This window comes from Nycticebus coucang, chromosome 1, assembly GCF_027406575.1.
Source record: "Nycticebus coucang isolate mNycCou1 chromosome 1, mNycCou1.pri, whole genome shotgun sequence".
NCBI lineage: Eukaryota > Metazoa > Chordata > Mammalia > Primates > Lorisidae > Nycticebus > Nycticebus coucang.
In genome coordinates, this window is record NC_069780.1 from 34979660 (window position 1) to 35003043 (window position 23384).

Consider the following 23384-nt stretch of genomic DNA (forward strand, 5'->3'; position numbering starts at 1 on the left):
CCCTCCTAAACTTTCAGAGAATTAATGATCATTGAGTTAGACAGACATTCATGCCTTCAGATCACCACATCACTTCAAATTTCTTACCTCATGTATTTTTCTTCCCTGCATCTGAAAGGAGATACTACCCTCTAGGCCAGCAGTTCTCAACCTGTGGGTCTCGACCCCTTTGGACTGTATTAAAGGTTCATGGCATTAGAAAGGTTGAGAACCACTGGGAGTCTAGGCCCTGTCCTTTTCCACACTACAGCTCAAGCCTCCCCCACTTCCCACACTGCTTTGTCTTGTGTGCCAATAAGGCATCCAGTTTCTTTTAATGTTCAAAGTCTACTTGACTTCAATAAGATTCCACATACTATACATAAAATAAATGATGTACTTCGGGGAGACTAATTATTAATATATTTCACTGCTTTTATACCATAAATACAATGTTAAATTAAAAGCCAGGACTAGATCAAATCCCCCCAGCATAGGCTGTCTTTACACCTGACTCTACATCCTCCTTTAGTATGGTTAGGTATGCCAGCAGATTGTAAACTCCAAGAGCATAAACACTGCACAGGTCCTATTCCCAACCCTGCCTTCCCAGCACCAGCCCCTATCTCAGGGCCTGATAACATGGTAGATGTTTAAAATTATCTGCTAAAAAACATATTTATCTGGACCAAAATAACAAGATCATATGCTTATCACATCAAGATCCAGTTTCGGCTCTGCGAAACATTAACAATGCAATGAAATAGTCAATACACAGATAAAGCCCATAGCACAAAAGCTCCTGGCAACTCAAGACAACACGCAGCAAGGCTGATTCAGGACCTTGATGTAGGGGTGGTTCTTGCATGTTGTTCCCCACTGTCTGGCACAGCGCTCCTCTTTCCTGTGTTCAAAAAATTCTGGATTACGAAGAATAGCCACACGGCGGCCCTCATAGACCAGAGCGAATGCCGTGCAGCCATCCAGCCTCTCTTTCTCTTCGTGAGTAGCTGTCAGAACTATGGGCACTGACAGGTTAATCACGCCTCCTGCAGCACAAAGGGAACAGAGAGCAGAGGCGTGGATTACTCAACAGGCCTGACGTACACCCCCCTTTCACAGGGCGCGCTCTTCACATAATACAAGCTTCACAGGTCTAGTAACAATGTGCAGCTGGCACCTGGCACAGAAAGTCAAGAGCCTGAGCAAACTACAAGGTCACAGAGAATAAGCAACATTACAAATTTTTTTCAAGACAGCAAAAATTAAGAGAATCAACACTGTGGATAATAATAGTTCTCATAACAATTTATCAAACTGTAGGTGGACTTTTTGGTATAAAATTACAAAAATGAAAAAGAAGTTTAATATAAAAAAACAGCCAATTAAGCTAAATATCACCAAAAATGTACTGTGTGCTTCTGGTATAGGAATAAGACAAAGAACCTTTTCTGGAAAAACTGAAAACCTTGTTGATACAGGATGACATACATAACTACATTCTAAGTGTCAAGCTGATTAAGTACACTTGAGTATACGAGGTATCCATGAGTATCCTTGACATAGGAAAATAAAAAAAAAAAAAATTCAGAAAGGTTTTTTGTTTATTGGTTTTTTTTAAATACAGCCAGAATCAAACTGATGCCAGCTGTTACTGGCCAAGACATAAAAGCAATAATCAGTGGTTCCATTTAACCTAAAATGTGTTGTCAGTGATATGTGTACCAAAGGCATAGTCTCAGTTCCTGACCTTTCCAAGCTGCGAAAGTTTTTTTTTTTTCCCCTACTCATCATCTATAGGTTAGAAGAGTGCAATCCCAAAGTCATACTTGAATTTATTTACATACTGAGGATACCCAACAATTTGGGGAATCGTGATATGCCTTCTCTAGGCAAAAGATGGTAACAAGATCAAGCATTTTTACTCTGCTCTGAAAATTACTACCAATAGGTATAGTTTAAAAAGGAAAATTTATAGGCGATCTGCACCCAGCCCAAGACTAAATCATTACTAAAGATGTAGTCCACAAAGAGACCTTAACATTAGTTCCAAGGAAGAAAGTCAAGATGCAATACTTATGTTCTTGTGATAAAGTTTCTTAAAAAGAATGATTAAGAATTACGTTTTCTAGTATCTTTTTTATTCCCCAGTTAAAACAAGTCATTATACAAAAGAAATTGGTAGCAATTGCATGGGATTCTGTTGACATTTTAAAACGTTTTCTTTAATGTAGTAAATTAATCTTACAAACAGTATATAATACGAAGTGAAAGGCAGCCAGACTGTAATGATAATATTCTGGACATCAAATTATTTGACAATTTCTTTTAATGTTTTTAAAGTATAGGAATAACCATGCTTTTAGCCACCTATTTCAGGATTCCTTAAATGGGAATTCATAATTCCTCATTAGAAGGCTAAAGCAGCAAAATGCACTGTGAAAACAGAAGCATTTCACAGTATCAGGCGGATTTGGCATAAGAAAATCGTATATTCTCTTACAATCCATTTTCACCCCTAATCCCCAGGTTTTCCCTCTCCTTCTGCAATAAATCACAATCAGAAAAAGGAAAAGCGGAACTATGACCTCAAGGTTCACTTAAATAAAGTGGTTAGTATTAATATAATATAATGCTGCCTCTATTAAGATGTTACCATTACTTTTTATAAACAGGGACAAATCCCTGCAACTATGTCATTTCTCTTCCACGTCCAAGATAATTTTGAATGTAAAATGTCTTACCATCCAGAAGACAATCGAAATGAAGGCACTGTAAGTACTCCCTCTCTCTCATAAAGCCATTCAGGGGGGTTGCCCAACCTTCTGCCAAAACCTGCACCCACTGCATATCCACCTAGTAAATTAGAAAGTAAAGTAAAACTTGTATTTCATGTATTCATGAACAAAAGCAGTAAGGCCATTTAGGAGTTTAGAAAGCAATAGAAACAGACAGTTTAAAGATGATACAGGGCAGTGCCTGTGGCTCAAAAGAATAGGGCGCTGGCCCTATATACTGGAGGTGGCAGGTTCAAACCCAGTCCCAACCAAAAACTACAAAAAATAAAATAAATAAATAAAGATGATACAAACATAACAAAGAACAGTATTAGTAAAATACATATTTCTCCTAATAAATTTAAAAACATTAGGCCTACAAGTATTTCTATTAAGAACAGCTTCTTCTAAACCAGTGGTTCTCAAACTTTAATGTATATCAGAAACCCTTGGAAGACTGTGGGAGGCCGAGATGGGTGGAACTCACAAGTTCGAGACCAGCCTGAGCAAAAGTGAGACCCTGTCTCTAATGTAAATAGAAAAACTGAGGCAAGAAAATTGCTTGAGACCAAGAATTGGAGGTTGCTGTGAGCTATGATGCCACAGGACCCTACCCAGGGCAACAGTTTGAGACTCTTTCTAAAAAAGAAAAAAATGAAAGAAAGAAACAAAAAGAAACCCCTGGAAGGCTTGGTTAAAATGAAGACTGCGTCACACCCAGAGTTACTAATTCCATTTGCTATGGGACCCAAGAAGTTGTATTTCTAACATGTTCCCAGAAAATGCTAACAGTTATGGCCTAGAAACTACGCTTTAATAACCACTGTCCTAAACCAAAAGAAACTTTAAATAAACTTAAAATAGAAGTATTTACCAGCGGCGCCCATAGCTCGTGGGTAGGGCGCTGGCCACATACACGGAGCTGGCGGGTTCGAACCCAGCCCAGGCCAGCTAAAACAACAATGACAACAACAACAACAAAAAAAAAAAAAATAGCCAGGCATTGTGGCAGGAGCCTGTAGTCCCAGCTACTTAGGAGGCTGAAGCAATAGAATTGCCTAAGACCAAGAGTTGGAGGTTGCTGTGAGCTGTGATGCCACAGCACCCTACTGAGGGCGACAAAGTAAGATTCTGTCTCTTAAAAAAAAAAAGAAAAAACTGTATTCACAGAGAATCTTTTTATTTTTACTTTCAAGTTTTCCTCTTACTGATTTTTCTAAAGCCTTGGATGGTGGGTACCATTTATCTCTATTAGAACTCCATTCTAGATGGTATCTGTTAGGGACTGAACATCTCTATCCCCACTGAAATTGCTGTGTTGAAGCCCTAACCCCTAATGTGACTGTATTTGGAAATGGGGCCTGTGAGGAGGTACAAAGACGGGCAGTGTGCCTTCCACTCTGCCACCTGAACCCATCTGAGAGCCACTGTGCAGAAGAAAAGCCAACCCGTACAGAAAGCTACTGTCTTTCAGGGCAGGTAAGGATTCATGTTCATATTCATCCAAATTCTTTTTCTGTCCGGGTGTACTCCTTCCCATGCAAAGTCAATGGGTGGCAAGCTGTTCCTCTGCAAGTTGTTTGCGGCTTGAGCTGCTCGACTCTGCAACTCTCTCTTTTGGCCACTGCCCAGCATGTCCTGGCTTCAGGTCAGACACTAAATTGCCACACACAAAGCCCATCAGGATAATCAGCTCCTATCAGGGATTCCTGTAACTAGCTGAGAGCCTTTCTCTAAGCCCAGTTTATTTTGTTTTCTTTTCCCTTCCCCTTAGTTTCAGATTTGGTGCTTCCCTGGGTGCTTTAGATATTACTATATTAAACAAGTGGATAGGAAATCTAACTTCTAGTCTAAATTTTTTTTTTTTTTTTTTTTTTGTAGAGACAGAGTCTCACTTTATGGCCCTCGGTAGAGTGCCGTGGCATCACACAGCTCACAGCAACCTCCAACTCCTGGGCTTAAGGGATTCTCTTGCCTCAGCCTCCCGAGTAGCTGGGACTACAGGCGCCCACCACAATGCCCGGCTATTTTTTGGTTGCAGTTCAGCCAGGGCCGGGTTTGAACCCGCCACCCTCGGTATATGGGGCCGGCGCCTTACCGACTGAGCCACAGGCGCCGCTCTTTAGTCCAAATTCTTACTCTTTACTCCTCTTCTTGTTTTTAAAATACAAATAAATGATGTAACTCAAAATTCTCTTCAGATTTGAAAATGATAAATTATAGTTTCCATTCTCATCTTGTCTAGTTTAACTAAGTACTTGTCTATTGTTAAGTCTATCTAATGATACTGTGAGGGGTAAAATAGGCAATAAAAGCCTTCTCATTTTTTTTTAACAGAGTCTCACTCAGTTACCCCGCGTAGAGTGCTACAGGCTACAGTGTCATCATAGCTCATAACAACCTCAAATTCTTGGGCTTGAGCAATCCTATTGCCTCAGCCTCCTGAGTAGCTGTGACTACAGACCCACCCACCACTATATCCAGGTAGTTTTTCTATTTTTAGTAGAGACAGGATCTTGCTCTTGTTTAAGCTGGTCTTGAACTTCTGAGTTCAAGCAATCCACCCACCTGGGCCTCCCAGAGTGCTAGGAATAGATGTAAGCCACCCTGCCCAGCCAACAGAATTATTCTTAACAATATAAGAAAGAGAGAGAGAGAAGTGTTTGGCAGGAGATTAGGAAATGTAGTTAAAGGGGAAAATATCCTTTTTACTTAGTACAGTATTTCTTAACCTTTTAGTATTCATTCTTTCTGATAAGCCTAAAGATCTCAGATAATCTCTGTTCTTTGATATTTCAAAATAAACAAATATTATGACTTAAAAACAAGTAAAAGCTGTAGTAAATTGAGAGCTTGGTTTCACAAATCAAACACATTTCCTATCCTTGGAAACTGGTATACACCACAACACCCTTACTCCTCCTGCTACCACCACTGGCCTCAAACACTGCTACAAATTGCAAATTTAACAAACTAACAACTGGACTGAAGAATATGTCACTTGGAATGAAAAGCAACAAGGAACTTACTTTATTAATTTTCAATGCTGGTAATGTTTCTGCATCTGTTTTTGCCAAGTGAAGTTTATTTTCTGGCACATACAGTTCTTTTACTTCGTAAGAGGCATCCACAGGTACGATATCCTATATAACAGAAGCACAATTTCAAGTTTGATTCAACAATTTTGAGTTTGTCAAAGGGTATCATAATGAAGAAATTTAACATTTCAAAATGAGACCCAAAAAAGAATAAAAGAGAGCTCTGAAAGCTGTGAGCCCTCCCCATTTTCCTAATGTTAGTTGAATAACATGCCACATACAAGAAGTTTTAAGCATAATGCACCATTACCTAGAGGGAAAGATTAAGTTCCTAAAATATATATATATGTACACACATATATAGATATGTCAAAATCAAGCAACTGCAGATAACAGGTGGCTCCAAATAAGGTAACAATAAAAAAATTGGAAGCAAGTCCTGGCTTCAGGTCAGACACCGAGTTGCCACACACAAAGCATGTCAGGATAATCTACCCTATCAAGGATTCCAGTAACTACTTGCGACTCTTTCTCCAAGCCTATTACTCTCTTTAGATGTCATGAAATCACTTCATTCCATGTTCCATATGGACCTTTAACACTAGTGTCACGAAAGCTATCTTTTTACTTATGCAACACAGTATTCCAGAATATGACAGCTTCATTCCCACCATTATGGTTTGAAAAACAGCATTTTTTGATCCCACAAGAATTACAGCCTGGTACTTTTATCCAGGCTTGAAGTACTCATTTATATCAACGTAACATTGGGACAGAGTTTTTTCCCATTTAGTCCATACGTATATATTTGTGATTAACACAAGATACTCATTTACACACTGCTCTAAAGGAGAGCTCCCCACAAGACTTGTCATAGCCCTAGGATTAATTACTAAAATTCATTTAATCACTTTAACTTGTTTTTAAAGCCAACTCTATCAGGTCACCTCTATAACCACACAAAATTGGCACTGGCTGAGGGTTTTTCATACCTGTGTCCACACTGTACTTTGTTAATCAAAATAAAGCAACTCCCAAGAGAATGAGAAAATATACTGGCAAGAGGGATATTTTATTTATTTATTTTTTATTGTTAAATCATAGCTGTGTACATTAGTGCAATCAAGGGGTACAATGTACAAGAGGGATATTTTAGATCATTGACTGTATCCAAAATATACAAAGAACTCTTAAAACTCATGAATAAGAAAGTGAACCCTGGGCGGCACCTGTGGCTCAGTGGGTAGGGCGCCAGCCCCATATACCAAGGATGGCAGGTTCAAACCCAGCCCCGGCCAAACTGCAATAAAAAAAATAGCTGGGCATTGTGGTGGGTGCCTGTAGTAACAGCTACTCGGGAGGCTGAGGCAGGGGAATCACCTAAGCCCAGGAGTTGGAGGTTGCTATGAGCTGTGTTACACCATGCCACTCTACCAAGGGCAATAAAATAAGACTCTGTCTCTACAAAAAAAAAAAAAGAAAGAAAGAAAGAAAATGAACCCAATTTAAAAATGGGCGAAAGACCTCACCAAAAAAGATAGACGGATTGCAAACAAGCACATAAAAAAGATGTTCAAGGGCGGCGCCTGTGGCTCAGTCGGTAAGGCGCCGGCCCCATATACCGAGGGTGGCGGGTTCAAACCCGGCCCCGGCCGAACTGCAACCAAAAAATAGCCGGGCGTTGTGGCGGGCGCCTGTAGTCCCAGCTGCTCGGGAGGCTGAGGCAGGAGAATCGCTTAAGCCCAGGAGTTGGAGGTTGCTGTGAGCTGTGTGAGGCCACGGCACTCTACCAAGGGCCATAAAGTGAGACTCTGTCTCTACAAGAAAAAAAAAAAAAGATGTTCAACATAGGTCATTAGGGAAGTGCAAATTTTAAAAAAAGATACCATAATACACTAATTAGAATGGCCAATATCTGAAACACTGACCCCACCAAAGCTGCTGTAGATGTAGGCACTCTCATCTGTGCCTTGTGGGAAGGCACAATGGTACAGCCACTTTGGGAGACAGTCAAGCAGTTTGTCACAAAACTAAACATCCTCTTGCCAACAATTTCGCTTTTGATATACAATTGAGTTGAAAAAATTAAGCTCACGCAGAAACCTGCAGCACATGGCATTTATAGACATTTACTCATAATTGCTAAAACTTGAAAGCAATAAGATGTCCTTTAATAGATAAACACATAAACAAATTAGAGCATCCAGAGAGTGCAATATTAATATTATTCAACCTAAGAAGAAAGAACTATCAGGCCATGGAAAGGCCTGGGGGGACCTTTTATGCAAACTGCTAAGCAAAATAAGCTCATCTGGAAAGGCTGCATACTACACCTAACATACACGACATTAACTTTGCTGTGAACCTAAAGTCTACCTAAGAAAAATACAAAACAAAGAGGGACTTTGCCTAACAAATGCAATCAGTGTAGCCTGGTTTCTTGTACCCTCAAATGAATCCCCAAGAATAAAAAAATAAAAACAATATTTTAAATAATTCAAAATAAAATATTAACCAAAAAAACTGAATTTGTAAGGACACTGTCCACTATTTTTCCCGAAGAATAGATTTAAAAAGAAACTTCAATTTATCATTTGGCTTTACACAATATCTTCAGTAAAGAATAAAAGAGCCACATCTAAGTATCAAAGCTACATGAGCTCAAAAAAGGCTTAGGTGACCCTGCTCAGGCAGGCCCTGTGAGTTCCGAGAATTTAGAAAAGAATTATTCTCCTACAATTCTCCCACTCTCCCTACTCCGTTTCCTCAAAGATGGAACAAAAAGACCACAGCCACAAACCATTTATTGCTTAGGGAGGGTAAATACCACATGAGGGTCTTAAAAACCAGTGATGAAGAAAGGAAGCCCCACCAGCCGCCTCTGCTTTCTCTTTGTAGATATAAATACGCATTATACAACCATATACTGACAGGGCAGATGATTTCCAATGAACTCATACTAAAGAGGGCATGTCTGAAATTTTGTTGAAAGGTTCAAAGAAGTGGTTCTTTGTGAACATACACAGTTTATACAAAATATGTAATTGTGTGCCTGAAGAGGAAGCCATATGCAGAAAAAAAGACTCTTCTTTAAATCTAGCAAGAGATATAGCTTGTCTTCCTACTCTAGGAATTATTTTTAATGTTATTATTTAAAATTACAAAATAGCAGTGAAGAGGATTTGGAAATGAGAAAAGTAAATTACCCTGTAGCCCTGTACATGGTTATCACTGACATCTATCTTATCTTCCCACTGTGTTCCATCCACAGGCACATTACAGGACAAACTAGTTTCAGCAAACTATACAAAGCTATGACTTCATCAACTAGAAAATAAATGTTCAGAATAAGCTTTTCTGCATTAATTAATGCTTGACTGCATTAAGTGAAATGCACATGCATACTGCACTTCAACTAACTGCCTGGATATGTAAAGCGCCCAAGATGCCTCATGACATACATACTGCACACTCAACTATAAAATATAGAATTCAAATCCTCTATACACACATACATACACACATCCCTCCCCAAAAAAACCCTCTAAAATGAACTGAAGCGACACAAAAAAGTCAGGCACTCCTTAGGGCTTCTGAGAGGAAGAATAGGATACAGTTTCCCAAGAGACTTAGACAAGTTAAATATTTACAGGAATCATAAAACTTCAAGGACATAAGATCATCAAAACAAAAGAGAGATACAAAAAAAGCAACAGGGATCAACAGTGATGTTCTCAGTACTAGTAACATGAAGAAAAGAGGGCACAGGTTTTTTGTACCTGGGATCTGAAGTCAAATTCTAACCGTGCAACCTTGAACACCTCACAACCCATTTCCTCCTCAGTTGTTGGAAAACAAAAGACAAGATGAGTAAGACACACGGACACACGTTACAGGGCTGTCGTGACAATTACATGACTTGAAGAATCTACACTGCGGGGGCTAACGTTACCAGGATGCCAACCAAAACACCTCACACTGTTCTCAGACAGAGATTTTTCAGTGGGTGTGCCATGAAAAGTTTTAAAAATCATTAATTAAATTATTTTTAAAAGAAGTTCAAAGCACAGTAAGTATACTCTTTTTTTTTTACTTTTTTTTTTTTTTTGATCAACATAATTTAAGTGTGCTGTGGAAGTTTAACTAAAGATTCAAGTGTGCCATGAGATAAAAAAAGGTTGAAAAACAGTTCTAAGAGATTAATTCATTTAATCTTCCCACAATCCTACCTATGAAGGTTAAAAGAAACCTTTGCTATCCTCCCTTCACAGAAGAGAAAATTGAGACCCAGGAAGGGTCAGTGACTTACCACCAATCCCTGCAATATTGTCTTCCAATGTACTGATCACAATAAATAATCATAATTATAGTATGCTTGCTGTTTGCCAGGAACTATTCTAAGTACTCTGCATACATTAACTCATAAAATCCTCAGTAGGACTCGGAGGCAGGTCTACTATTATTTCTCACTTCACAGATGAGAGAATTAGGCTGTTTTTTTCCCAAGGTCACATAGTTGATAAGTGTTGAAATTGGGATTCCAGCTGAGGTCCCAGTGCTATTCTCCTCCCCACCAAAAAAAAAACAATAAATAAACCTTTACTGTTTCTCTCATAAAATCTAACTTATGAAATATTATGTCATACAAATTGTTCTCAATGCATTTTCATGATTTTATTAAACATTTATAACTCCTAGGTTTCTGCTCACCATGTGATCTGTCAATGTGTTGGTAAAGTTCTAGACAAAAAGTAAAGATACTCGACATTTCAGTTAGGCCCAAACAATTCCATTCAGGATAAGTGAACAACTTTTTCAACACTGCCACTGTGAATAAAATTAAAAACCTCTATTTCCACCACTTTAGACCCCCTTGGCACTTTGAAACCAGAATATGAAGTCTGATAAGAAGAGACATTGGAACCCCAGAGAAGAAAAGCAGTTCATGCTCAACTTCAATGGTAAGAGCGCTCTATATAAAGCTCTCTTTGCTATCCCTGAAATCTACACAAAGGTTGTAGTAGGGTCTGCTGCTCTACTCTTCCACTACTTCTGATACTATCAACTGTCTTGGAGAGTCACAAGAAACCACTCAACAGACGAATCTTCTATTCTTCACTGGAGGCGACAAGGCATTTTTAGCTAGTTTGCTAACCCCGAAGCTAAGCTCACAAACACTGATGAATAGCAATGGTGTGCATGGCCCACTGCGATGCTCCAGGCACCGGGCTGGGACCCTCCTTACCCCCACCCTGGAGTTGTCCCTCTCCAGACCCCTGCAACACCAAGAGTGTACTCAGGTAAGACTCCATCCCTCTGAAGAGATGTTTCAAGTAAGAGCTACACAAAAGATAATGTCTACACTACAGTTTCCTTTTTTTTTTTTAATTTTTGAGACAGAATCTCACTCTGCTGCCCCGGATAAAGTGCCACAGCGTTTTTGTAGCTCACAGCTACCTCAAACTCTCAGGCTCAAGTGATCCTTCTGCCTCAGCCTCTCAAGTAGCTAAGACTAGAGGGGCCCACCACTGCACCCAGCTAGTTTTTTCTATTTTTGGTAGAGAAAGGGTCTCACTCTAATTAAGGCTGGTCTCAAACTCCTGCGCTCAAGCAATCCACCTGCCTTGGCCAATCAGAGTGCTGGGATTATAGGCATGAGCCACCACGCCAGGCTTACACTAGTTTCCTTCCAACCACACCCCAAGTTCAAAAACAAATGTACCAATAATTTGTGAGCAAATCTGTCTCTAAGAAAACTAGTTTGAATATGAAAAGAGTAACATCTGTACTATAAGCTCAACCAAATTATTTAAAAGAAATGTTTTCTGTACCAACAGCAAAATTACTCCTAATTTAGCATGAATGTGTTTTTAGTAATTTGTATTATCACAGAGGTCATAATAATTTTCTTTTTAAGAAGGGGTAAAATCCAAAGAGGCAAGGAGGCGGAGCAAGATGGCAGCCGAGTAACAGCTACCTTGCATCTGGGCACCGTGAGTCTGGGGAGATAGGACTCCAGGCATCTCTGGCTGGTGGGAACTGCCTATCATCACTCCTATGAAGATACAGGGAGTCAGCGAGAGACTTCTGGACCCCAAGAGGAGGACTAAAACAGTGGAAAACCAGCAAGTGGTCACGTGTGTTCAATCCGTCTAAACGCGCCCACAACTGTAAGTTCAGTAGCAGCGAGACTGCAAACCAGAAAGGCCTTACCTGTGAACTGTTTTGATGTCCTTGGACTTGGCACTGAGTTGAACTGCCTTGGGGAAAGCCTGAGCGGGAGTGCGGAGAACTTTGGCCGTTGTCTAGGGCCCCAGTCTGAGCCGCTGAGCCAGGCGGAGCTAATAGTGTTTGGCGGTGGGTCACACGGATCCATTGTCAGTGATCTGCCCCGGCAAGCTCCGCCCTCAGGGTCGCAGAGCTAGAAACGGGTGGGAGCTGGTAACCCAGCAACCAAGTAGCCTAAGGGTGGGGTCTGAGCCGCCTTGCACCCCTAACCCTCAGGGGCAGAGTGAGACCGGTTTTGGCACACTGGGTAAGTGGATAGCCACCTCAGCAGCGATTCCAGCGAGAAAGCTGGGAAAGCTTCTGCTCAGCAAGTTTACAAGTTCAAAGTGCCTTTTAAGTAGGCTGAAGAGAGATTTAGGGTGTCTACCTGCTGGGGTTTGAGAAATCAGCAGCCTCCAGTCGTATCAGAACTGTGACTAACATCTCATACCCCAGAAGACCACATGTTGCCCAGACAATATTCAATAACATATACAAACTGCTCTGTTTTTGGTTGTGTATTTTTTTCTTTGTTTTTTTGTTTGGTTGTTTTTTTGTTTGTTTATTTTGACGTTGCTGATGTTCTTTTGTTTTTTTAATTTCAATCTTTTCCACACAGATCCCTTTTTCTTTCTCAATTTTCCTAGTTTAATTATAATTTCCTATTGCTGCCTTTTTTAATAACTTCAACTTCATTTTTGCTAGTGTTTCTACCGATATAATTTGGTTTTTCACCCAATTTTATCCCCGTAAAGTTTTCTGTTTGCTTCTTTTGGTTTGATTTATAGCATTTTTGTCTTTCCTCTCTACTTGGTGGAGGTGGGGTACTGTGTCTGATCAGGTTAGCAAAGAGCTGCTGACCTCAAGGGAACCACGCAACTGGGCACCCCCAGAAGGTGGGGTTTTATAAGGTTGTGTCAAAGTACCCTACTGTACACCTATATTGCCCTGTCTCCCTCTTTCTGTGCCTCTCTTCTTTTCGTCAATATTCCTTATACCCAACCCCTCTCCTTTCTCTATCTTTCTTTTTTTCTTATCACTCGGTCCTCTTTCTTTCATCCCCTTTTTTTGCTCTTCAACCTTCTCACCCTTCTGGTCCTGTAACCCTTAGTCCACAGGCACAAGAACTTAAACAGCAAAAGGAAGTGAAAGGAAAATTATGGCAAGGAAACAGATAAAAGAAATCACTCATGAGGAAGAATCAGCAGAAAACTCCAGGCAACATGAAGAACCAGTCTAGAACAACCCCGCCAAGGGACCATGAGGTAGCTACTGCAGAGGATTCCACCTGTAAAGAAATGTTAGGAATGACAGAAAGGGAATTTAGAATACACATGTTGAAAACAATGAAAGAAATGATGGCAACAATGAAGGAAATTGCTAATAAAGTGGAAAATAACCAAAAGGAAATCCAAAAACAGAATCAAATAAGAGATGAACGATATGAAGAATATAAAAAGGATATAGCAGACCTGAAGGAACTGAAACAGTCAATTAGGGAACTTAAAGATGCAATGGAAAGTATCAGCAACAGGTTAGACCATGCAGAAGAAAGAATTTCAGAGGTAGAAGACAAAGTTTTTGAGATAACTCAGATAGTAAAAGAGGCAGAAAAGAAGAGAGAGAAAGCAGAACGTTCACTGTCAGAATTATGGGACTTTATGAAGCGTTCCAACATACGAGTTATAGGAATTCCAGAAGGGGAAGAAGAATGCCCCAGAGGAATGGAAGCCATACTAGAGAATATTATAAAAGAAAATTTCCCAAACATCACCAAAGATTCTGACACACTGCTTTCAGAGGGATATCGGACCCCGGGTCGCCTCAACTCTAACCGAACTTCTCCAAGACACATTGTGATGGACCTGTCCAAAGTCAAGACAAAAGAAAAGATTCTGCAAGCTGCCAGGAGTAAGCGCCAGTTGACCTACAGGGGCAAATCCATCAGAGTGACCGCAGACTTCTCTAATGAAACTTTCCAAGCAAGAAGACAATGGTCATCTACCTTTAATCTACTTAAACAGAACAATTTTCAGCCCAGAATTCTGTACCCTGCTAAGCTAAGCTTCAAAATTGATGGAGAAATCAAATCATTTACGGATATACAAACATTGAGGAAATTCGCCACAACAAGACCAGCTCTATAGGAAATACTTCAACCTGTTCTGCACACTGACCACCACAATGGATCAGCAGCAAAGTAAGAACTCAGAAATTAAAGGACAGAACCTAACCTCCACACTGATGCAAAAGATAAAACTAAGCAATGGACTCTCACAAAATAAGACGAATAGAATACTACCACACTTATCAATTATCTCCATAAATGTTAATGGCTTGAATTCCCCACTGAAGAGACATAGATTGGCTGACTGGATTAAAAAACACAAGCCATCCATTTGCTGTCTGCAAGAAACACACCTGGCTTCAAAAGACAAATTAAAGCTCCGAGTCAAGGGTTGGAAGACAATTTTTCAGGCAAATGGAATTCAGAAGAAAAGAGGAGTTGCAATCTTATTTTCAGATACATGTGGATTTAAAGCAACTAAAGTCAAAAAAGACAAAGATGGTCACTTTATATTGGTCAAGGGAAAACTACAACAAGAAGACATTTCAATTCTAAATATTTATGCACCCAATTTAAATGCTCCCAGATTCTTGAAACAGACCTTACTCAGTCTGAGCAATATGATATCTGATAATACCATCATAACAGGGGACTTTAACACTCCTCTTACAGAGCTGGACAGATCCTCTAAACAGAAATTAAACAAAGATGTAAGAGATTTAAATGAGACCCTAGAACAACTATGCTTGATAGACGCATATAGAACACTCCATCCCAAAGATAAAGAATATACATTCTTCTCATCACCCCATGGAACATTCTCCAAAATTGATCATATCCTGGGACACAAAACAAATATCAACAGAATCAAAAGAATTGAAATTTTACCTTGTATCTTCTCAGACCATAAGGCACTAAAGGTGGAACTCAACTCTAACAAAAATGCTCGACCCCACCCAAAGGCATGGAAACTAAACAATCTTCTGTTGAATAACAGATGGGTGAAGGAAGAAATAAAACAGGAAATCATTAACTTCCTTGAGCATAACAACAATGAAGACACAAGCTACCAAAACCTGTGGGGTACTGCAAAAGCAGTTTTGAGAGGAAAATTCATCGCTTTAGATGCCTACATTCGAAAAACAGAAAGAGAGCACATCAACAATCTCACAAGAGATCTTATGGAATTGGAAAAAGAAGAACAATCTAAGCCTAAACTCAGTAGAAGAAAAGAAATATCCAAAATCAAATCAGAGATCAATGAAATTGAAAACAAAAGAATCATTCAGAAAATTAATGAAACAAGGAGTTGGTTTTTTGAAAAAATAAATAAAATAGATAAACCATTGGCCAGACTAACTAGAAATAGAAAAGTAAAATCTCTAATAACCTCAATCAGAAAGGATAAAGGGGAAATAACAACTGGTCCCACAGAGATACAAGAGATCATCTCTGAATACTACCAGAAACTCTATGCCCAGAAATTTGACAATGTGAAGGAAATGGATCAATATTTGGAATCACACCCTCTCCCTAGACTTAGCCAGGAAGAAATAGACCTCCTGAACAGACCAATTTCAAGCACTGAGATAAAAGAAACAATAAAAAAGCTTCCAACTAAAAAATGCCCTGGTCCAGATGGCTTCACTCCAGAATTCTATCAAACCTTCAAGGAAGAGCTTATTCCTGTACTGCAGAAATTATTCCAAAAAACTGAGGAAGAAGGAATCTTCCCCAACACATTCTATGAAGCAAACATCACCCTGATACCAAAACCAGGAAAAGACCCAAACAAAAAGGAGAATTTCAGACCAATCTCACTCATGAATATAGATGCAAAAATTCTCAACAAAATCCTAGCCAATAGATTACAGCTTATCATCAAAAAAGTCATTCATCATGATCAAGTAGGCTTCATCCCAGGGATGCAAGGCTGGTTTAACATACGCAAGTCCATAAAAGTTATCCACCATATTAACAGAGGCAAAAATAAAGATCATATGATCCTCTCAATAGATGCAGGAAAAGCATTTGATAAAATCCAGCATCCTTTTCTAATTAGAACACTGAAGAGTATAGGCATAGGTGGCACATTTCTAAAACTGATTGAAGCTATCTATGACAAACCCACAGCCAATATTTTACTGAATGGAGTAAAACTGAAAGCTTTTCCTCTTAGAACTGGAACCAGACAAGGTTGTCCTCTGTCACCTTTACTATTCAACGTAGTGCTGGAAGTTCTAGCCAATACAATTAGGCAAGACAAGGAAATAAAGGGAATCCAAATGGGAGCAGAGGAGGTCAAACTCTCCCTCTTTGCTGATGACATGATCTTATACTTAGAGAACCCCAAAGACTCAACCACAAGACTCCTAGAAGTTATCAAAAAATACAGTAATGTTTCAGGATATAAAATCAATGTCCACAAGTCAGTAGCCTTTGTGTACACCAATAACAGTCAAGATGAGAAGCTAATTAAGGACACAACTCCCTTCACCATAGTTTCAAAGAAAATGAAATACCTAGGAATATACCTAACGAAAGAGGTGAAGGACCTCTATAAAGAAAACTATGAAATCCTCAGAAAGGAAACAGCAGAGGATATTAACAAATGGAAGAACATACCATGCTCTTGGCTGGGAAGAATCAACATTGTTAAAATGTCTATACTTCCCAAAGCTATCTACCTATTCAATGCCATTCCTATCAAAATACCAACATCGTACTTCCAAGATTTGGAAAAAATGATTCTGCGTTTTGTACGGAACCGGAAAAAACCTCGTATAGCTAAGGCAGTTCTTAGTAACAAAAATAAAGCTGGGGGCATCAGCATACCAGATTTTAGTCTGTACTACAAAGCCATAGTGCTCAAGACAGCATGGTACTGGCACAAAAACAGAGACATAGACACTTGGAATCGAATTGAACACCAAGAAATGAAACTAACATCCTACAACCACCTAATCTTTGATAAACCAAACAAGAACTTACCTTGGGGGAAAGACTCCCTATTCAATAAATGGTGTTGGGAGAACTGGATGTCTACATGTAAAAGACTGAAACTGGACCCACACCTTTCCCCACTCACAAAAATTGATTCAAGATGGATAAAGGACTTAAATTTAAGGCATGAAACAATAAAAATCCTCCAAGAAAGCATAGGAAAAACACTGGAAGATATTGGCCTGGGGGAAGACTTCATGAAGAAGACTGCCATGGCAATTGCAACAACAACAAAAATAAACAAATGGGACTTCATTAAACTGAAAAGCTTCTGTACAGCTAAGGAGACAATAACCAAAGCAAAGAGACAACCTACACAATGGGAAAGGATATTTGCATATTTTCAATCAGACAAAAGCTTGATAACCAGGATCTATAGAGAACTCAAATTAATCCACATTAAAAAAGCCAACAATCCCTTATATCAATGGGCAAGAGACATGAATAGAACTTTCTCTAAAGATGACAGACGAATGGCTAACAAACACATGAAAAAATGTTCATCATCTCTATATATTAGAGAAATGCAAATCAAAACAACCCTGAGATATCATCTAACCCCAGTGAGAATGGCCCACATCACAAAATCTCAAAACTGCAGATGCTGGCGTGGATGTGGAGAGAAGGGAACACTTTTGCACTGCTGGTGGGACTGCAAACTAGTACAACCTTTCTGGAAGGAAGTATGGAGAAACCTCAAAGCACTCAACCTAGACCTCCCATTCGATCCTGCAATCCCATTACTGGGCATCTACCCAGAAGGAAAAAAATCCTTTTATCATAAGGACACTTGTACTAGACTGTTTATTGCAGCTCAATTTACCATTGCCAAAATGTGGTAACAGCCTAAATGCCCACCAACCCAGGAATGGATTAACAAGCTGTGGTATATGTATACCATGGAATACTATTCAGCTATTAAAAAAAATGGAGACTTTACATCCTTCGTATTAACCTGGATGGAAGTGGAAGACATTATTCTTAGTAAAGCATCACAAAAATGGAGAAGCATGAATCCTATGTACTCAATCTTGATATGAGGACAATTAATGACAATTAACGTCATGGGGGGGGAAGCAGAAAGAGGGATGGAGGGAGGAGGGTGGGGCCTTAGTGTGTGTCACACTTTATGGGGGCAAGACATGATTGCAAGAGGGACTTTACCTAACAATTGCAATCAGTGTAACTGGCTTATTGTACCCTCAATGAATCCCCAACAATAAAAATAAATAAATAAATAAATAAAAAAGAAGGGGTAAAATCTTTTCCATATTTTACTTTTGAGTTGAAATAATTTTTTTTATTACAAGAATGTCATAAAATTCTTCCCTTTTCAAAATTCACATCCAGCAAATATTTTTAAATGAATTTTGGCCTCAAAACTTAGAGGCAAAATTCTTCTGATGCCTAACCAATGCCAAGATAAAATAATTCCCAGGTTGCTACTATTTTTCTCTTTAAAAAGAAAATACCTAAAGTGAACATTTCAACAATTAATGCAAACATAGCATGAATCAAGAGGATCAGGGAGCATCTGCTTGGTGGAAATGAATTCTATATAGATTTATGTGTAAAGACTTAAGGATTGAGTCTCTATCAGGAATACAAAAAAAAAGAACCTTTAAAAATGCAGACACAACTAGTTTCTACCACATTCTAGCAATAAATCTTCTCCGTTTCCAAAACCACTACTAAACATCTAAAAGGAGCAAAACCACCTCAAAGCAAGGCAAGATATCTGGACAGCAGAATGGGAAGTGCCTGCCACACAAACTATCCATTTTATTTGGGTTTCATTAGGATTTCCGCAAACGTAGTGAACTGTCAGAAACAATGTGCTCTTCTTCAATTTGTACGTAAAAGACCTTTTATTTCAAGGAATCTCCTTTAAAACCAAATCAATCATAAGCCCCTCCAGGAGAAAGTTTTCATGTACCTAGACCCCCACCTCCAATCTGAAAGCTCCACAGACACCTGGCTCTTATAGGTAAAGAAGTCACAGAGATGCTTCCAGGAGTCCTCTCAAGCACAGCATCAGTAAACAATTCACATGCTACCATTAAGGAGTGACTTCCAGTTCCTGTAAGTCTAGAAATATTTAAATATTATGGACTTTTAAGTATTCATTTAATTTGAAAATGTACCATGGAGTACACAGAACTTTCTGTTTGACTGACTAAACACAGTCTAAGATCTAACACATGCCATGTCCATATCCTTATTCAAATAGATGATTTCACCTGCAAAAATGGTTGCTGTTGTCATTTTTTAGCTGGCCCGGGGTTTGAACACGCCAGCCTTCATGCACATGGCTGGCACCATACCCACTGTGCTACAGGCAAGAAGCCTTCCTCTTTCCTGTCTTAGTTCATGTAATAAACGTTCATATTCCAAAAAGAAAAAAAGGGCAGGCAGGGCAAACAATACTCACTACACAGAATAGTAGTAGCTCTTGTCTTCAAATGTGAATCTTCCTGAAGAACTCTGAACATGTTAAGAAACATGGAATTCCGTATTTTCAGCTTTTCCTTTTAAATATTTTCTGTACTTTTTTCTTGAGCCAAATATGCTCAACAGATTTGAAACTAGAGCTCATTCATACTTTTATGTAACTATTAAATTTTTATCATCTAAACTACATACAACCAAAGCATGAACACAAAACAGAGCTCTGGCAACACTTGAAAACTGAGCTGTGAAGTCTGGCTTTTATGTGCAGTATAAAATCCATTTAGAGCACCAAGCCACCATCTTGTACAAAGACAAGCCTTTAATTTGTAGCACCAGTAAATCTATAGTTCTAGGTAGATTTAAAAACAGCATTTAAAATATCACTTTAGATTAAAACCAGCAGCAAAAAGTCTACTTCTTTATGCCATAACAAGCCAAGTTAAAATGCAATACTAGCAGGCCATCTAGTGACCATTCAAGAGTTTAATTTATACATTAAATCAAAAATCCTCATCATTTGTTAGAGTCTTCTTTTGTCTTGAATAAATATATGCAAAATGAAGCACATTAAAAAAATAAAGATGCTTGGACCAAATGCTAAGAAATGCAGTCTTGACATAAATGATCACAGTAGCTATTCCAATTGCATTATGAAGTCAGATTGAAAGAAATACAACAAGCCAAAGATGACAGAGGATTCATAATCAGAATTCAGTCACCAATGGCCAATGACTTATTCAATCGTCCCTAAATAAAACCTCCAACCCCCCCTAAACAATGGGGTTCAATGAACCTCCAAGTTGGTGAACAATGAGAGGGTGAAGGGCCCAGAGCAGTGGTTCTCAACCTTCCTATTGCCGTGACCCTTTAGTACAGTTCCTCATGTTGTGGTGACCTCCAACCATAAAATTATTTTTGTTGCTAGTTCATAACTGTAATTTCGCTACTGTTATGAATTGTAATGTAAATACCTGATAAGCAGGAGACCCTTATCCCCTTTGGAGACCCCCAAAGGGGTCGTACCCACAAGTTGAGAACTGCCGGCCTAGGGGAAGCAAGGAAGCTCTGCTACTCCTCCCCACAAAACGTTGCCCTGTTATCTCTTCCATCCGGCTGTTCCTGTTTCATAACAAACTAGTAATAGTAAATACAACATTTTCCTAAGTTCTGTGAGTTGTTCTAGCAAGGTAGCAGTGAGGGTTGAAGATGAAAACCCCTGAATTTGCTATCAGCCAGGCAGAAAAATGAGTCGGCCAGGTAGGCTGGACACCCTATGTGTGGCTAGCATCTGAAATAGGGGCAATCTTGTGGGACTGAGCCTTACCCTGTGGGGTCTATGCTAACTCCAGACAGAGTCATAACTGAACTGACTTACTGGACACCCAAATGATATCAAAGATCAAACAATTTGTGAGGTGATAAAATACCCTCAAAAGTCTTATAAAACTGAGTCTGACAGAGAGATAAAATTTACTTAGCTTCACTATTCTAGAAATAAAAGTTTTCGTTACAGGTAGTATAATAACCCCAGTGACTTATTTACCACTTAGATTTAGATTTTAAGATTTAAGTAAATCATAATTCATCTGGCAAAATGTGCCTACATTTTCCAAGGTAAATTAGATAACCTGCAAACAATTTTCTTATTTCACACTACACCAAGCAAACATTTCATGCAACCCAGGCACAGGCATGGGAACTTTTCTTCTTTTTTTTTTTTTTAAGAGACAGAGTCTCGCTTTCTCGCCCTCAGTTCAGTGCCGTGGCGTCACAGCTCACAGCAACCTCCAGCTCTTGGGCTTAGATGATCCTCTTGCCTCAGCCTCCCTAGTAGCTGGGACTACAGGCACCCGCCACAATACCTGGCTATTTTTTGTTGCAGTTTGGTTGGCGCCTGGTTCGTACCCGCCATCCTCGGTAATGGGGCCGGCTCCCTACTCACTGAGCCACAGATGCCACACAGCATTTTACTTCTTTACATACTAAACGTTCCTTCCAACCCAGGTAGTGTTATCTTTGACCTGCTTTTAATACTTACAAGTATTAAATCTTTCTAGGGTCAATGAAACGTCCATTCCGATCCATTTTTTTTAAATCCCAACTACACTGATTCCTATACAAGGGAATCAGAAAAAAGATTCATATTTCAGAAATACCCCTGAAATGGGGCCAAGCACGTTGGCTCACGCCTGTAAACTAACACTCTGGGAGGCAGAGGTAGGTGGATTGCTTAAGCTCACAGGTTCACGACCAGCCTGAGCCAGAGCAAGACCCCTATTTTTAGAGAAAAATAGCCAGGAGGCTGAGTAGCTGGAGCTCAAGAGAATTGCTCGAGCCCAAGAGTTGGAGGTTGCTGTGAGCTAAGACGCCACAACACTCTACCAAGGGCAACAAAATCAAACTCTGTCTCCCCCCAAAAAGAAAGAAACCTGAAATGGAAAGAATCTGATATTAGCAAAGACAGAGTAGTAGAAAGGCAAGTGTGTGGTAGCAGCATCAACTGGACTTGTGTTCAAATCTCACCGTCCCCAACTTAACTACCCTGGGACTAACAACTTCACCTCCTAAATCTGTTTCCTCATCAAAAAAATGAGGATACTTGTTACCACTTCTCAAAGTTTAATACATGTTAAAATGCAGTAATACTACTGGAGTACCTAACACAGTGCCTAGTAAAAGTTCAAATAATGAGAGTTATTGCCAAGGGTCACTACCTCTACCCACGGTCTCCACCTCTACCCACGGCATTCTCTCAGCATACACTTGTATGTTCTTTTATGTAATACTGGTTAATGTAGAACCCCCAATCCTCACATCCCCACTCAAAACACATAAAGCTGTGATGACTTCATTATCGTTCTCTGTTTTAAAAAGCAACGCAGCACATGACATATTCAATTGGGCTCCCACACAGCCCAATTTATATTTGAACTCTACTATGTGGTCTGACACAACTCACCTTTGGAAAACCTAACAAATATCTTTGTGCTGGCAATGAAGTTGAGTTGCATCTGCTACCCTCGGAGAGAAGAGAGTTTGATGTGGAAAATGCACATTAAAACAAGTCACATTGCAACGAAAGTGCAGAGGACAAAAACACTGGTAGCATCACTGACTATGAACTTGGAGCTGAATGTTAGGTATTCCCTGGTTTCTCCATCTGCCCTGATGCCCACTTGACATTCAACTTTGAGACACACCACCAAAGGAGAATAAATGCCAGAGAAGTCAGGTATATGCTGTATATGTACTTCGTCCTTCGACTGTACTTTTTAATTCTATATCATGTTAAGATATAAAAGAAGAAAAATAAATTTATACGTGGTCTTTCCAGTCTATACACTATTAATGAAATAGTAGTAGTAAGGACCAAAACTTAAAGCCCGTAAGGCAGGAAGTTTTGTTGTTTAATTCACTGCCACATCCCTGGTGTTTCCAACAGTGCCTTCCACATATGCCACTAAGTAACTGTGAGCCAAGAGGATCAACCAACAAAATACACAGAGAAAGACTCACATGCTTTCAAAGGGAAGTGAAGTCACTTCACGTACATGAAATCTTGAAAGGAAGGTGGCACCAAAAGAAAGCAATAGCATTAAAGAGGCATTTGCATCTCTTTTTTTTTTTTGTCACCACACAGCTTTTAAGATAAAAATAAATAATTTTTCAAAAGAAAATTTCTCTTTCTTAAATTAATATAATCTGAATGCCATTCTGGATGTAGATTCAATTATACCTCATTTAAGGTGTAATAGGAACTCTCTTAAAAATAAAAGACAGAAGTATATGAAGGCTCGGCGC

General features: G+C 39.3%; 1 protein-coding gene across 4 annotated transcripts in view; it reads right to left on the reverse strand.

Moving 5' to 3' along the window:
• The window catches only part of PAPSS1 (3'-phosphoadenosine 5'-phosphosulfate synthase 1), a 358089-nt gene that overhangs the window by 51044 nt on the left and 283661 nt on the right, over positions 1-23384 (reverse strand). For all 4 annotated transcript variants that reach the window (XM_053562526.1, XM_053562455.1, XM_053562292.1 and 1 more), the window contains 3 exons: positions 5786-5899; positions 2724-2835; positions 823-1028 (listed from right to left, as the gene is read on the reverse strand). In XM_053562526.1, the coding sequence (XP_053418501.1) occupies positions 823-1028; positions 2724-2835; positions 5786-5899 (432 nt within the window). The remainder of the gene's footprint in view (positions 1-822; positions 1029-2723; positions 2836-5785; positions 5900-23384) is intronic.